The sequence below is a fragment of the Triturus cristatus genome, chromosome 8 (assembly GCF_964204655.1).
Source record: "Triturus cristatus chromosome 8, aTriCri1.1, whole genome shotgun sequence".
Taxonomy (NCBI): Eukaryota; Metazoa; Chordata; class Amphibia; order Caudata; family Salamandridae; genus Triturus; species Triturus cristatus.
The window spans coordinates 796,177,571-796,194,796 of record NC_140591.1 but is presented as its reverse complement, the minus strand read 5'-3'; the positions used below and the strand labels follow the sequence as shown (position 1 = coordinate 796,194,796).

Below are 17,226 nucleotides of genomic sequence, written 5' to 3'. Positions count from 1 at the left end.
TGGTGTTTCAGCAGGACCAAAATGAGTGAAAATAAGTATCCCTACCCTCGGTGAGGGTTGGGAGGATGTGCACTGGTATCAAATGATTGCTAGCATCTGATTACATAAAATTGTAAGTCAGATATGAACCAAAAAGGATGTAAACCAGTGGAGGTTTTCCTATATTTCAGTCCTAAGAGCACAAATTATGTGCCCCTTAGGTCATGAGCAGATGTCCACATCAATGCTGCAGCAACAATTTATCATTAGTGCAGTGTGAGTAGTAGTAACCTACTCAATCATCTGTGTGCCTGTAGATGTCATTTCCGGGCAAGCAGAAGACAGGGTAGGCTACTAGGTAGGTTAGGGATGGAACCCAGAAGATGGATCCTGATTTTTAGATAGGAAACTTCTTTATTGAGTTGTAAGGAACCCATAATGATAAGTGTTCATAGGTGCTCATCCAGGATTGTTTAACTTCCTGCACAGCCTCTTCTTTTAAGTGATCTCTTTATTCATACGTAAACAACAACTGCATAAAGGGAAATGTGTATGAAGGAGAACACATCTTCCTCCTTTACGGTGACTACATAAGCTGAGACATGTAACAACTAGAAAACAACAAGTACTCAACTAAGTTATTCACTTCATAAATACTTAACCACACATTAATAGAAAAAATGCCTTAATTTTCTTTGTAGTAATTTTTCACATACTGGTAAAAGCAGTGTTTCAGTATTTCTAAGCATTGACAGTAACAGGTGCTATAAGTATTCAGTATAATCATACTCAAACTCAGAGCAATGGAAGGCTGAGTTGACATTATTGTGATCCGAACTGCAAGCGCTTATGTCACTGACCCTTCTTGCCAGCTTGCATTAGCAAGTACATCCTCAAAGCTGCATCCCTTTGCAGAAATTAAACATGTAGCTTACCTTGTCATGCCAAAGTCAGCTACTTTCACAGCAAGGTCCTTGCCCACTAAACAGTTCCTTGCAGCCTGCAGAAAAAGACAACATTTCAACACTGGGTGTTAAAGCAGAAAAAAAAAAGATTGTCCTCAATTTTACATCCTCACAAAATACAACATCACTTACCAAATCTCTGTGTATGAAAGAGTTGCTCTCTAGAAAAGCCATAGCTTCACACACATTGTAACACATTTCCGTGAGATGAACTGGCTGAAGCACGCTTCTATTCTTCTGCAGATAGTTCAACAAACAGCCATTCACCATGTACTCGGTCACAATATAGATGGGATACTGCTGTGTACAAACTCCATATAGCTTAACAAGTTTTGGATGACTAAACTTCCTAGGAGAAACAAAGAAAAAAGATTATGTTTTCATTATTTACAGAACCAAGCAAAATACAATTACCTAAATTCTGATGTACTCAAGTGGGCCTTCAGCGAGTCTTAAACAGCTTCTCCCATTTTATGAATCAGCTAGGCCTAAGGGTGAACACAACTAAAACCTTTATTATGCGTCATGGTAAAGGCATCAAGAAACAAAAGGATATGTTTATGGGAGGCCAAAAAATCGGGGTCACTACAAAATATTCGTACCTTGGTATTCTTTTTGCTTCTAATGATACATGGGTACAAGCAGTCTCTGCTAAAAAAATGGCACTTGTACGCACCACTTCTGCTCTAATTGCCTTCTCAAGAAAACTGGGCAAAAGACCACCGGTGGAACTTTTAAAGATCTACAAGGCTAAATGTGTCTCAGTGGCAATTTATGGGAGCGGAGTCTGGGGACATGCTGACCCTTTACCAATTCAAAGAGTAGAAAACTTGTTTTTAAAATATATTTTATCGGTACCAAATAGCTGTGCCACAAGTGTTTGTCATTCTGAATTAGGCCTGTAATTTATTTCTGACCTAATCAAGATTGATCCCGTGCTCCTGTGGCACAGATTGTGGCTTAAAGAAGAGGCCAAATTGAAAAGAGACTTCCTCTCAGACATTATGAAATTGGAGGGAGCAATGAGGATACCATGGCTTAAATATGCTTTTAACTTTTTAAACAACCTCGGCCACCCAGAATTTTTTACTAATCCTAGTACCCTCTGCACTATATCAAGGAAAGAACTAAAAAAAGAGGGTTTGTTTTTGTTAGAGTCTGCCAGAATGACCATAGAGATTCTAAAACCAACAGTCTTTCATAATCAGATGATTTTAAGTACTTTTAATATTCAACCTTATTTAATTATTGTTCAAAGCGCCTATGAAAGGTTTTTGCTGACCCGCTTTTGGATGGGAACTTTTCACCGCCTTGTTACATTTCCCACAATGAACGATTGGTCTGAAAATCTTTCACCTTGCCCTTGTGATAACATTTCATTACAGACCACGATTCATGTTATTCTTTTCTGTAAATATTATTCTGTATTACAGACCACATTTTTAAAACCTATTTTTAAACAGTTTGCACTGGGGATGATTCACAGCGATGTGGTGAAAAGGGAATTGTATGCAAATAGTGAAACATGTTTATCCACATTTAACAGTTCCAATGATATTTAGATACAGTTCAGTTAAGTTGAACTTTATTCGATTTTATGGCAAAATCATAAAAGTGTGCAGCACATACAACAACAGTGATTCTAAAAATAGACAGCTCCATGTATAGCAGCAACAATTCCTACTAAAACCTCAGATAAGTTGCATCAAGTATAAATTGATCTAAACAGTTTAAAGAACTGTTAAAAATAAATGGCAGAAAAATTCCTGCATTTCAGACTTAATACATAGTTGAGAGGACACCAGAAAGAAAACAATAAACAAAGAAACATACTTTTCGTGTCCCAAGCAGCTGTAAATAAAGATATGCTGGTCTGATTTGCCTAAAGTGTGCCAGGACAAGGAAGTTTATTGTTTATTGTTTAGTTAGTTATAACCATAACAATTACAGATTTAAATTAACAGATTACAGCTAAATTAATCAAATAAAACAACTTACTTAACATCACATTAAGCAATGATTCCTTATTTGTTAATAGACCAGTGCAGAAAAATATTATTAAAAAACACAGTTACACAAAGATCACAGATCCAACATTGCAAATCTTTTCCTTAATATGGTCCTATTGCACCTTTCATCTGATAATTATTAATCTTTATACCAACATTAGAAATTAATTAATTGTGCAAATTAGCACGGATAACCTAGTTTACAGGATATGCAAAGTGCATTGAGCAGTCTGGAACTGACACAAGGTAAGCATGCCCTCAATTCTTAACTGAACCTCCTTGGATTGCATGCTTTTAACTCCTAAGTCGCCTAAAGTTCCTTTGTGCATTATAAAAACTAATAATGCTGGTAAAATATTCTTAATTATTTAGTTACTAACACCTTGCAATTCACAGTAGATAGTAAGAACTATAAAATGTTGCTTAAGCAATTAAAACTATTTTAGGGTGACAAGAGAATTTTCAGCACAAGACCTAATGTCCTCCTAGATATTACATGAGAGAAGGCGAAAAGTTATAATTAAAGTCAGTCTTTGTTTGCACTGACCAACTGTAACCTTTGCTTGATAGAGCTGTTGTTTCAATATATTCATGTATTTGCCACATCTCCCAAGTGCCCTACGTGACCTGCTATTAGTGCAAATGAAGGATGCCTGTGCGCAATTCCGTACTCCCTTGGCCAGAAAAAACGGTTGAAGCAAATGTCTCCTTTACTGATCTAAAACAGGGCAACAACAAAAAAGATGAGCCCATGTTTTTTGGCTTTAGTGGCATAACTTGCAGTCATTATTGACAGCCAATTCGGCCCAGCGTGGGTTAAATTCCCGTATTAGTAGAGCAAGTAATCTCATGTAGCATATCTGAGCACGTCGCTGCATTAATGGAATCTGAAAAATAGGACTGTGGTGTCCCTGCTTGATATGAACTTTCAACCGCTTGTACATCTTTCTCCCTTGAGTTAACTTTTTCTTGTCTGTTAATTGATGTCTTCCAAACAGAGTATGGCATATCACCATTCCCAAAAGCAGATTCTGAGGTAATGAAGACGCAGAAGGTAAGTCAGAAAACTTTATTCAAGCAGTACCTACCCAACATCTTCAGCTTACCAGGGCAGCTCTGTCAAAAACCACAAACCCAACATTCTAAATAGCCTCTCTCTCAGCGTTCTACGGGAGAGACCACTAGAAGAGAGGAGGGAAAGGGTGAGAAGGAGAAGGGGCTAAGTACATAAGTTACAACACATCTCCCTCCGATAAAGGAAGGGCAAGGAAAGAAGGAACATAGGAAGATAAAGAAGACCGAACAAATGAACGAGATGTGAGGATAAAAGAAAAGGATAGAGAGGAGAGAGCAGGGGGAAAGGAGGAGAGTACCTTACAAGGAATGTTATGGCCAGTAGAAATATACAATGATTACAAAACTATGACATCATGAAATCTTTGAGCCAACTTGATGGATAGGGTTGTCTTCATTCTCCTATCTTGAGATCAACACTACCAGGAGCTGTGCTTAGAACTTTCTCAGGTACCTCCAATTGAATCATGTTCGTGAGACAACAGGAAAGTCTGTCCATGCTCCACATTTTCCCATTTTCAAGAATTAACAACATTGTTTTTGACTTCCTTGATTTTCTCTGGTTTGTAAAATGTATCGCTTTTTCCACAGAAATTGTAGGGCTTTCTGACTAGAACCCACTGCCCTACTTTCCACTCTGTACTCCTTGTTCCCCATTTGCAGTCATATATGTTTTTATAAAAAACGTGTTGTCTTCTCACCTTTTCTCCCACAACTTCTGTATTAATCCAGATACCTATTCTGCCAAAGAGCCAATGAGGGTACATTTTGGAACCTGCTTTCCTGATCTTAGCGTCTCAAATGAGGACAACCCTGTTATCCCATTAGGAGTGGTGTGATAAGACGACAAAATATTCCTTTCGGTTTCTTCTATGGGTTTTCCAGAAGAAACCGCCAAATGAATGGACTCTTTGATCATTCTATTGGCTCTTTACACCTTACCATTGGCCTTCGGACAATACAAAGGTGTACGAACATGAGTGATGGAGAGGTCTTTAAGGAAGTTCCTAATTTTCTCAAAAACAAATTGAACCCCATTGTCTGTGATCAATGTAGCTGGAATACCTTCAGTAGAAAACACCTCTGTCAAGAAATTGGTGAGGGTCTTGGTGGTGACCATGTTAACAAACTTGGAGGTTATCCAGTGGGAATAGTAATTAATGAGCACTAATATGTACTTCTCCTGTGTGCCTAGACCGTCGATGGGTCCTGCAATGTTCAAGCATAACTTATTCCACGGGACAGTGGGTACCTCAACAGGAATTCGAGGAGTCTGTCCTAGACTTCTGGTTTTATCACTTAAACTGTGGGCATGGCACTCTTTGACTTTTTCCTCCACTTAGTGATCCATGTAGGAAAACCAATAGTCTGTTCTTAGCTTAGATTTGGTGAAATCTCTCCCCAAATGTCCCTCATGGACTAAAATAATAATTTGTTCTTGTAACCCAATAGGTGGCACAATTTTTCCTGACCTTAAGGTTATGTTCCCATCTAGAGATTGCTCTTCTCTTACATTCTAAAAAGGCTGTAACTCTTCAGGTAACTCTTTACACCTGAAGGGGCAATCCCCCAACAATGGAATCTCTTACAGCCTTTAGGGTAAGTTCACTAACAATCTGTGCCTCCCACTCAGTTTTTAAAATTGCTGGGACAGTGACTTCCATAATGGTGTTTCCATTTTCTCTGTCTTCCTCTACTTTTTCCGCAGGGGCACCTGGCAAGAAATCTGCTGCACAGTTCTTGATACCTGGAACATATGTAACTTTGTAGTTGAAACTTTGGAGTCACAGAGTCCACTTAGCTATCTGGGGAGTAGTACTTTCCATTTCCTTCTTGGCAAACAAGGACAGTGGAGGTTTGTGATCTGTTCTTAGTTCAAATGGTAACCCCAACAAATACAATTTAAAAATATTGATAGCCCAATAGCATGCCAGCACCTCCTTCTCTATGGTTAAACAATTTACCTCAGCCCCCAACAAGGTCCTGGAGGCAAATGCCACAATTCTCTCTTGATTCTGTACTTTCTGTAAAAGGGTAGTCCCTAAACCACTATTACTTTCATCAGTTGTCAGTATGGTTTCCTCTGTCAACATGAACATTTCCTTTGTGAGGTGAATTTACAATAGCTTTCTTTAGCTCTTTAAATGTTACCTCATGCTCACCCACAGGAAAGGGGGTACCTTTTTTCAATAAGTCCCTAAGGGGTTGACCCAACACCGAAACATTTCTTATGTATTTGTCCATGTACTCTGCCAAACCCAAGAACAATTTGATCTCCTCCTTAGGATTAGGTGTGGGAGCCTTGTGTTCTGACTCCCTCCCTCCTCTGATATTGTGTGCCCCAAGTAATCTACTGATGTGACACCTAGTTTGCATTTACTTTCTTTTGTGGTGAAACAGGCATTTTTTACGTTGCACAAAACATCTCTCACTCGGGGGGCGTGGCCAACTGTCGACGGGAATGACCTCACGGTAGCTGAGCTCCATTGTTCCACTCCCGATAAGTACTCCTAATACTGTCTGCCCTGGCCTGATTTTTGCCCCGAGTGCCTCTACGATCTCCGGCAATGCTGCCCAGGGTGCGGTGTGAATTTGAAGCCAATCGGGCGTCATTGTTGGGAGACGCTCCAAACGCCGGCTTCGCTGGATGTGGCCGGGCAGACAGGAAGTGCCGCCTCGCTGCGGCGGAGAGCAACGCGACGCCGTGGATGCGGCCTAGTCCGCGAAGTGACGTGCTTTCCATTTGAACTGCCCTGCACCCGGAGCTGTGTTTGAGGTACTTGGACTGCTTGCCGGGACATGGTAGCTGGCTCGAGGACTTCGCGAGGGAGTGGGTCCGCCCTACCTTTGCTTTCCATCAACCCTTCAGTGCTGCCGCGCCTCCAGCGGGCAGCGAGGCCTCGTGTCTTTGCGTGCCCCCACTAGACTCTTTCTTTAGCAGACTGCGGCATTGCTGAGGGCGATTGGCTGGTGCGAAGCTTATCTGCCTCGAAGACGCCCACACTACCACCGCCGTGGGCCCCGAGGTTTTCTGGGCTTTCTTGACCTGCGTCATGTTTCACATTTAGTGTGGGCCTGCAGGTGGGGATTAATCGCCCTCATTTTTGTCTGGTGAGCTGCGCTGATTGACTCTGATCTGGCAGTGCCTCCCTGGTGTTGCCTGTGGTGCCGGTGTCCAGTTGGGCACTTGAGTGTGCTACTTAGACGACCTCAGTCTTTGAGCAAGGGGGCTATTGTGTCATCCGCGACGAAACTATTTGAAGATCTCTTTGGGCCCGACGACCAGATTGTTATCAGCCCAGTGGGACGCGGAAGGCATCGGAGCTACCACCATCTGAGCACTGCTTGTGGCGACTGATCTGTGCCCCTTGGCAAAGTTGATACATGTCACGATGTTGTCGAGCTTGATATACTAGGCTATTTTTACTGATAACAGTTCTTTCAAACTACGTGAGCAAGGATACAAAAACTACCATTTCCTGCTCTGATGATGTCATCCTGAAGTTTTACGCGATCATTTTCACAGGCTCTGCCAGTCACGCAGAACGCATAGCCCCATAGCACGTCTGTGTGCTTTAAAAATCACACGAAATCAGAAACTCGGTACCTCCCACAAACTTAGGAGAGACGGAGGCACCGACGGATAGGTAAGCAGCGGTGTCATTTCCATTTCTCCGTGCTACTTCATAGGGCCGTGTCAGAACGCCACCGTCAGGCTGTGAGCATACTCTGCTTTTCTGTAGCTCGATACTCCGTTTAGTGATAAGTTTCTCTATAAACGGGCTCGAGCCGCGTATTCCCCAACAGCAGAGGGATCATTCTGCCCTAAACTATTTTGCCTTAAACTTTCCTGCCTGAAAGATTTCAGCCTTAAGCGTCCTAGCGAGCAGCTGCCAAACACTTGTTAAAGTCGGTACATTTTACGATGTTTGTTGAGCTTGAGAAACCAGGCCATTGTTTGGTGAGAATAGTCACAACTCCCTCTACATTTAACTTGGCCTTGCCATATGAGTATACATACCATCAGACTTGACTTTGCTCTCAACATTGGAGTATTAAAGATTAAGGGTTGGGATACACATAGGTTTTTCTTACCTTTTCCTCAATACAGTTATTTCATAACTTTGTTTGGTAACGTATTTATTTGCACTTAAGTATCATTGCCTTGTTATACTTAAATTGATTTGGATACACAAGATGATTGTGAGTAATTTCCTTACCACATAGCCATCAATAAGCCATTTTTTATTATTATTTTTAATTACTTTGACTCATTCCCAACCATTCGGGTGGCTACCTTTTTTCTGTTTCTCGTTTTGAGTGTTGGTCTGATACTATAAGACCAAATACTAAAGAGTTAGATTTAAGATACATAAAATGATTCTTATATCTTTCATTGATCCGCTATATATTAATAATTCTTTTTAGGGCAGGGTCTTCTATACCTGAGTTGGTTACCGGGTGAGATGAGGTCTGAATCTCACACAAGCCAGGTGAGTTCACTACCTTTCATGTCTGGGTAATGCAATGTTGCACTTCAACATTGACAATCAGAGACAAATAACTTATGAGGAACACCAGAATCAGTACTTAGTTCACACACAAAGACTTTATATGTTTGTATTTCTATTTTTTGACAGGAGTGAAGTACACCCTGCTTGTCCAGAGATCTCATCATACGAGGTTGTACTGTCTGACAACTTCTACAGCATGTTTTTTACTTTCTTACTTGTCATATTTTTGCAGTAGCTGTTTAGCCTCTGGGTCCTGAAGAAAGCCGGGAATAAAGTCCTTCGAGGCTGAAACTAGTCGACCAATCTGTGAGGCAACCTATCTGTTAAAAGTTGCCGTTACACGTTTTTAACAGGATTGGTAGAGAGATGTGCATTAAAGTCTTTTTTTCTCTCTCCCAACTCCCTTTTTAACCTTCACATATATGCACTGCACTATAATTTTCATCACACAAGAGATGATTCACTAAAACAGGACCATCCGGGTCGGTTTTCTATCTGGCTCTATCTTTATTGTCCAGTTTTGTTAGTTAACGTATTTATTTGCACTTAAGTATCATTGCCTTGTTATACTTGAATTGATTTGGATACACAAGATGATTGTGAGTAATTTCCTTACCACATAGCCATCAATAAGCCATTTTTTATTATTATTTTTAATTACTTTTAACTCATTCCCAACCATTCGGGTGGCTACCTTTTTTCTGTTTCTCGTTTTGAGTGTTGGTCTGATACTATAAGACCAAATACTAAAGAGTTAGATTTAAGATACATAAAATGATTCTTATATCTTTCATTGATCCGCTATATATTATTAATTCTTTTTAGGGCGGGGTCTCCTATACCTGAGTTGGTTACCGGGTGAGGTGAGGTCTGAATCTCATACAAGCCAGGTGAGTTCACTACCTTTCATGTCTGGGTAATGCAATGTTGCACTTCAACATTGACAATCAGAGACAAATAACTTATGAGGAACACCAGAATCAGTACTTAGTTCACACACAAAGACTTTATATGTTTGTATTTCTATTTTTTGACAGGAGTGAAGTGCACCCTGCTTGTCCAGAGATCTCATCATACCAGGTTGTACTGTCTGACAACTTCTATAGCATGTTTTTTACTTTCTTACTTGTCATATTTTTGCAGTAGCTGTTTAACCTCTGGGTCCTGAAGAAAGCTGGGAATAAAGTCCCTCGAGGCTGAAACTAGTCGACCAATCTGTGAGGCAACCTATCTGTTAAAAGTTGCCGTTGCACGTTTTTAACAGGATTGGTAGAGAGATGTGCATTAAAGTCTTTTTTTCTCTCTCCCAACTCCCTTTTTAATCTTCACATATATGCACTGCACCATAATTTTCATCACACAAGAGATGATTCAATAAAACAGGACCATCCTGGTCGGTTTTTCTGTCTGGCTCTATCTTTATTGTACAGTTGCATCTTTGCTACTTAGTTTGCCTCTAGGCTTAGAGGATTGGTGGCAAGATCAAAGGATGACCAAGCGATGACACTGGCCTCTCTTGGCAGTTGATGGAAATCCTATCGATTTTCTTTCATATTCTCTTTCTTCTATCTATATCTCAGCACTTGAGTGTATGTTTTAGAAGGATAATGCTCTTTGTGTGGCAAGATACTGGTTCTTGCTTTTTCGCATAAGTCCTTTTTTGACCACCAGTTCTTTTTTGAGTTTTGTTCAATTGTATTGGGGATTTGAACTGTTGTTTGGTCTGTAAACTTTTCCCTAAGACTCTCCTTCTTCCTCCCTGGGAGATGTTTAGTGATGAGACTGAGGGGTGTCTTCCAGTGCTGAACTGTCAGGGCGAGGGAGGCCAAAACCAACAGGGGATGTATGATGGTACAACGCGCACCATCACAACGCGGTATGTTACATCGCGGTTTTGAGAACGCAAGTCGTTACATCGACTTGCATTGGAGGGCGCTGGATTTAGGAATAGTATGAATTACTATTCCAACTCCAGTCTACGTACAGTAGGGAAGGTGTTGGAATAGTAATTCACACTATTCCTTAGTCTAGAGCGCCCTCCAGTGCAAGTCGGTGTAAAGACTTTCGTTGTAAAAACCACGATGTAACCATACCGCGTTGTAATGGTTGCGTGGCAAAGGATGTTTCCCCCAACAGGCCACGTTAGGTGTCCCACGGCAGGCGGCGGTGAGTAACTCCTGCGTCCTACCCCTTCACGACCCCCTCTTCACATAGCCACCAATGGCAACAGGCCGGAGTGGACGTAATGTAACACAAGCCAAACTGGATAAGTTTGCATGGCAGAAGAACCACAAAGACAAACAGCGCAATGTTGTGGCTCACGATGGTGAGCCAGAACCCACCAATAAAGACCTCCAATCAGCAATAACCACTGTGTGGACCTCTCTTGAGTACAAAAGCTACAAGGTCGCAATAGAGGTGGCCATCATATTCGAGGACATGCGAAAAATGGCCGATCGTGTCACTACCATCGAGACCACCACAACGGAGCTGGTAACTGACACCGCCCACCTCAAGAAGCAGGTGGCCGAGCTGCGTTCTTCTCATGAGGCCTTTGCAGTTCAACTCGACGAGTATGACGGAAGAATGCAGCGCAATAATATACGAATTTTGGGCATTCCTGAATGGGCGGAGTGGCCAACTGCCAACGTCTATGTCGAGGAGCTCAGCCTGAAGTGTCTGCAGCCAAGGGATCTCTCCAAATGTTTCTCGATTGAACGAGCCCATCGTGTGCCTGGAGGCAGGTCCAAACCGGGAGCCCCCCCCCGTCCGCTTCTTGCCCGAGTGTTCAACTATCGTGACTGCGACTTGATCCTACAAACAGCAAGGGTGGCACGCCCACTGACTGTTGAGATCAGTAAAGTCTCGTTTTTCCCAGACTTCACCCTGAGGGTCCAAAAACAACGTCAGAGCTTCCTGGAAGTGAAACTGGCTCTCAGGAACCAGGAGACAAAATATGCATTGTTATTACCCGCAAAGCTTAGAATTGAATCGGATGGCAAACAATATTTTATCACCAATCCTGAAGATGCCTGGGACATTGCTCGAAGGCTAGCTCATGGTGTGTAAGAAATCTCACAAATTGACACCGAATGCTCAAGTCCCCATGGGGTGATCATGTAAGACTGATCTTGCCAGAGACCTATACGATGTTTTCTTGGTCTGCAGGGTTACGATGTGGCTATTGTTCAATTTGTGGGTTGTGTTTTTCCCATTTCCATGGGTTACTGGATTTACTTTTGGCTGCGGTATGACTGCCTCTACGTTTGCTTAGACTTTGATGCATAGGCTTTCATAAATACTTTTCTTTGAATGTCAAATAAGGCTAAAGTACGTTTTATTTTGGGGTGGTGGGGCCGGGGCTGGCGCTTTGATTCATTATTTACTGTTTTAGGGAGTGAGGTTATACACGTCCCCGAAGTTGATGTGGGTGGGCGACAGGCGCTCTGCAAGTTTGGGGTGGTTGGTGGTTTCAGGCCCGAACTGCAGGGAGGCGGGGTGGGGGGTGGGGTTTGGGGTGATGGGTGGATTGTTTGTTATGTTTTTTCTGTGTTTGGTACCGGTGCACTCTATTGTTCACCTCTCCATTCTTTCATTTAGTTTTGCTGTTATCGACATAAATGACATCCAGCTAAGAAGTTTTCGGTCATGCTTGATTATCCGACACCACTAGATTCCCATTGTCCTGACGTTATGGCATGAGGTTTGACACTTAACTTGTCCACTTGGAACGTTAACGGATTGGGGACAAAATTAAGAGGTGCATTGTGTTGCGATACGTTAAGTGTAATGAGCTTGATCTGGTGTTACTACAGGAGACACACTTGGTTGGGAACTCCTGTGGCATCCTGAAGAGGAAAGGGTACAAAATGGTGGTCCATTCCGGCTTCACCTCAGGTTCCAGGGGGGTGGGGGTTGTGCTTCGGAGGGGTTGTCCCTATATCATCCATAACACCTGGACTGACCCCCAGGGCAGATACGCAGCAGTAACGGGCTCCTGGGAGGGACGTGTTATTAACATTGTTTTTGTGTATGCCCCCCCTGGACTGCAGTGCCAGACGCTGCATGCCATAGGTAACCTGCTGTTGGACCTGCCACTCGGGGTGTTGGTGTTGGGAGGGGATTTTAATCTCACGATGGAGGGTTTTCTGGACCATCTCCCTCCCCGGCGGACCCGCCGAGAGGCTCATACTTAGGGGTTGTGGATATTTGACGTTCATGTTTTTACAAGGTCCAGTTGCCTGGCCCGTGGGATCTCCGACCGTTCTCCCATCCTAGCGACTTTGGGATCTCATCGTGGGGGACGCCCCTGCTCCATTTCCATAAACCTGTGGGCACTGAAAATTCCGAATCTCAAAGAGGCTCTCCGCAAAGACACCGAATATTATTTTGCTGAGAATACAGGCTCTGTCGACTCTGCAGTGACACTATGGGGGGCCTTTGAGGCAGTCATAAAGGGCAGGGCTCTATCACTCATGGTGGGACACAGGGCGGAACAATCCAGGAGAGTACTGGAGTTGAAGACGGATATCTCAGACCTGGAGGAGTTGGTCGCTCGAGATCCAGAGCATGCTACACGCCACAGCCTCGCGATCAAGAGACAGGATTATCTACAACTTCTCTTCGAGGATGTTGCGGCGCGCTCTCTGGCTTCCCGGCACCGGATCTACGAGCAGGGTGAACGGGCAGGCAAACTCTTGGCGTGGCCTGAATGACGGGACCAGGCTGCTTGGTGGGTCCGCGCAATAGCGAATTCTGAGGGTACTTTCCTTACCGACCCTCAATAAATAGCTGACACATTTGCTAGCTATTATGAGAAGGTCTATACTATTTCACCCATGTCTCAGGCCCCGCTATCGGCTGACCTCCTGGTTCCTACTGACGTTCCCACTATTTCCCCACAAGACAGAGAGACCTTGGAGGCAGACATTACAGTGACAGAGGTTCAAAAGGCTATACAGGATGTCCGGTCCGGTAAAGCTATGGGTCCTAATTGGCTTCCCACTGAGCTATTTAAACCCATCTCACCTTTATTGGCTCTCCACTTGTTAAATGTATACACTTAATGTTTTGAGTCGGGTGTCCTCCCCACAGAGATCTGAACTGCAGCTATTGTGGTCATTCATAAACCAAACAAGCCTGCTGAGGATTGTAAATCGTATCGCTCCATATCTCTCTTGACGGTCGAGGCTAAGATCCTGGCCAAACTTCTGGTGAATCAACTCCTTGATTATATTAGTGATCCGGTCCACCCGGATCAATCAGGGTTCATGCCGGGGAGAAACACCGCCCGGAACTTGCGTCGGGTACATGGGGTCCTTGGTAGGATCCACACCATAGAGGAAGACGCGATTCTGTTATCATTAGATGCCTCTATGGCATTTGATACCATAGAGTGGGATTTTCTTTTTGCCGTTTTGACTCGCCTGGGGTTTGGGCCCAAGCTGATACGTTGTATCCGGCTATTGTATGCTCACACTACTGCCCATGTCATCATTAATAACCATCACTCCGCCACTTTTACGCTTCATCGGGGCACGAGGCAAGGCTGCCCCTAGTCGCCGTTACTTTTCGCCCATGTCTTAGAACCACTTGCGGTGTGGGTCTGGGGTTATCCGGGGATACGGGGGCTTAAATTGACAGTGCATCACAAGGACCGCATCTCCTTCTGTACTTGGCTCCCCCACACGATTGCTGCGATGGGTGCTCCATATTTTTCACATTTTCGGCGCCCACTCTGGATATCGGATAAACTGGTCCAAGTCCCAGATGTATGCGTTGTGGGGCGCCCCCACCCAGTGAGTCCTTGGGGCTATGAGATTCCAGTGGCTCCCCTGGGTTTTCGGTATTTGGGCATTTTTGTCACTCCTGACGCCGATCTCTTCTTCGAACAAAACCTACTCAGGCCTCTTCAGCGTTTCAAATCCGATGCCATATATTGGCGCTCTCTCCCTCTAACTCTCCTCGGGCGCGCATCCCCGTTCAAAATGCTCGCATTTCCGCGTTTTCTTCATACCTTGCAGAATACCCCCAACCCGATCCCAGATTCTTATTTTTTCCAAATCGATGGTGTATTGCGGGGCTTGCTGTGGGAGGACCGTACGCCGCGAATAGCAATGAATAAACTCACCATGGGATGGTATGACGGGGGCATAAGTCTACCGGATCTAAGATTTTATTATCAAGCGTCTAAGTTGATCGCAGTCAATAGATGGGTGTTTGAACCCCACGATGAGCCTACTTTCCGCACGGATCATTGGCTCATGGGGGGGCGGCTACATTAGAGTGCTCTACACCAATTCCTGCAAACTTAACTTAACGGGCCCCACGGCACGCATGGTCCAGATTTAGCATGGTGTCACCAAAAAGTTGGGTTGGCACAAGCGTCTGACGAAAGCGACTCCTTTATGGGAACCTAATGTTCTGAGTCACCTTAGCAACTGTCCAGGGTTTGACAAATGGGATTTAATCGGAATTTCCACGGTTAGAGACATCTAGGTTAAGGGGAGACTGGCCTCATTTACAAAGCTCCAGGCAAAATACCAATTGGCTCCGTCCGAGGCATTTAGATACTTGAAGATTAGTCACTCTGTGTCCTCCACCCTGCCGAAGGATGGCACCCTCCCTGAGTCTTCCCCTCTGGAAGACCGGCTGTTGTTGGATCCCATGGACCGCAAGGCCATCTCACTCACATACAAGAAGCTGGTCAACAACCGTGCTGACCCGATGCTGAAATTGAGGGGGGTTGGGAGAGGGACCTGGGAGAGATGGAGGATGACATGTGGTGGGACTCACTGGCCTCACCTCGAGAATTCGCCATTCCCGTGCGCATGCAGCTCCTCCAGTTCCAGTTCCTACACCGGGTCTACTTTGATGCTATATTACTGTTCAAATTAGGTAGACGCCCTGATCCACTTTGTCTCCTACACTGTAATTAAGAGGGTACTTTCATTCACATTTTATGGGACTGCCCATGTATTCAGGGCTACTGGGGAAAAATTGCCTGCCAACTTGAGAGGGCGGGAGGCAAATCCCTTGGGTTATCTCCCCAGCTCTGCTTACTTAATATTTGGGGAGCGACTGACCTCACACATGCTGAACAGGCATGTGCCTCAATGGGCTTTATCATTGCGAAACTGAATATTGCGCAAAAATGAGGGGTGGAGGCGGTCCCACTCCTGGTTGACTGGGCAAAGGATATGGACACTGCGATGGTTGCTGAAAAGTCAGTATTTAAGGGACAGAGTTGCCCCAAGAAATGGGTTCAGAAATGGGGGAAATGGAATAAGTATTGAGGGGACATCTGCATCTCCCCGACGGTGGAGCTCCAGAAAGAAAGGCGAACACTGATGGCCCAGTTGACGATTAGAAATTGTATGAACGTATTGCTCTGTAAGGATCCCAACCCCATTAAGAGGTGAATGTCAAGATGATAATGTATGTATTGGAGGGGGGACTTTTTACAGTGAATTTGTGCTGTATGTACTGGTACCCGGTTGTTGTTAAAATAAAATAAAACGTTTTTAAAAAATCAAAACATCTCTCACTGTACAGTTTTGTTCCTCCTCATTAGAACCATAAATTAAAATGTTGTCCTGAAAACACATTGTCTTCTCACAGCCTTTTAGTATATGTTGCATGATCCTTTGAAAGGCCGCAGTGGCCGAAGCAAGCCCAAAGGGCATTCTTAAAAATCTGAAATTACCAAAAGGGGTTGTGAAAGCTGTTCACATTCATGATTCTGGATGGAGAATGACCTGGTGATATGCCAAGGATAAGTCAAGTACACTGAAATACCTGGCATCTTGGATAGTGTTTAGCATTTCATGTGTTTGAGGGAGGGGATGTCTATCCACCTAAATGTTTGTGTTAAGATCCCTCAAACCAACACAAAGCTGAATGTTTTTACCATGATCTTTTGTTGTAATAACGATGGGTGCCAAGCATTCAGAGCTTTCTATTTCTTCGATGACCCCTTGACTCATGAGTTTCTTTAGTTCTAGCCAAAAAGGTTCCCTCATCAACAGTGAAATAGATCTGGTTTTGTGCACCATTGGAATGGCACCTTCATTGAGTGTGATTTTGTGCATGTAATTATTTAACTTTCCTAGATGGTTAGAAAGTACCTCTGGGAATTCACTTCTTAAAATACTTCCCTCTGACAGTTGCTATTCGCTTCAGAAATATATGGGTTACGAGTTAATAATTCTTCTTGTATTTTATAGTCAATAAGTACATCAAACTAATTGATCCCTTATTAGATAATATGTAAGAGTTCCAAATTCAAAGTTACAGACATACCCCTTAAAACTGCTATATATGCGGACACTCTTTCCTCTGACCCCTCTTCAAAGATTTGTGCCGATCTTGTACAACATTAATCTTTTCTTTAAAGTGGCCTTCTAATTTTTTTAAGTATATTCATAAACATTATCTCCCCAGCCTCCTCTTCAATGTCATTATTAGGTTCCCTTCCTGTAATATCTTCATATACTTTCCTCGCTTGAATCCCTAAGTTATGTAAAAGTATATGTTGTTTCCTGACAGAAGAGAAATTGTCACTTTCTATGGCTCTAAGATACGATTTAAATATTTCTAGCCATCTTCGGACAGGTATATCTGGTTCTCCTAGCTCATTCAGAAATGGTGGAGGCTGGTTCACACTGGCTGCAGCCATAAAGAAAT

At 43.5% G+C, this 17,226-nt stretch overlaps 1 protein-coding gene across 1 annotated transcript in view; it reads right to left on the bottom strand.

Moving 5' to 3' along the window:
- Nucleotides 1–17,226, bottom strand: part of BMX (BMX non-receptor tyrosine kinase) — an 891,026-nt gene that overhangs the window by 279,793 nt on the left and 594,007 nt on the right. The window contains exons 15-16 of the mRNA XM_085620470.1: nucleotides 1,077–1,293; nucleotides 915–979 (exon numbers count right to left, since the gene is read on the bottom strand). Of these exons, the coding sequence (XP_085476596.1) occupies nucleotides 915–979; nucleotides 1,077–1,293 (282 nt within the window). The remainder of the gene's footprint in view (nucleotides 1–914; nucleotides 980–1,076; nucleotides 1,294–17,226) is intronic.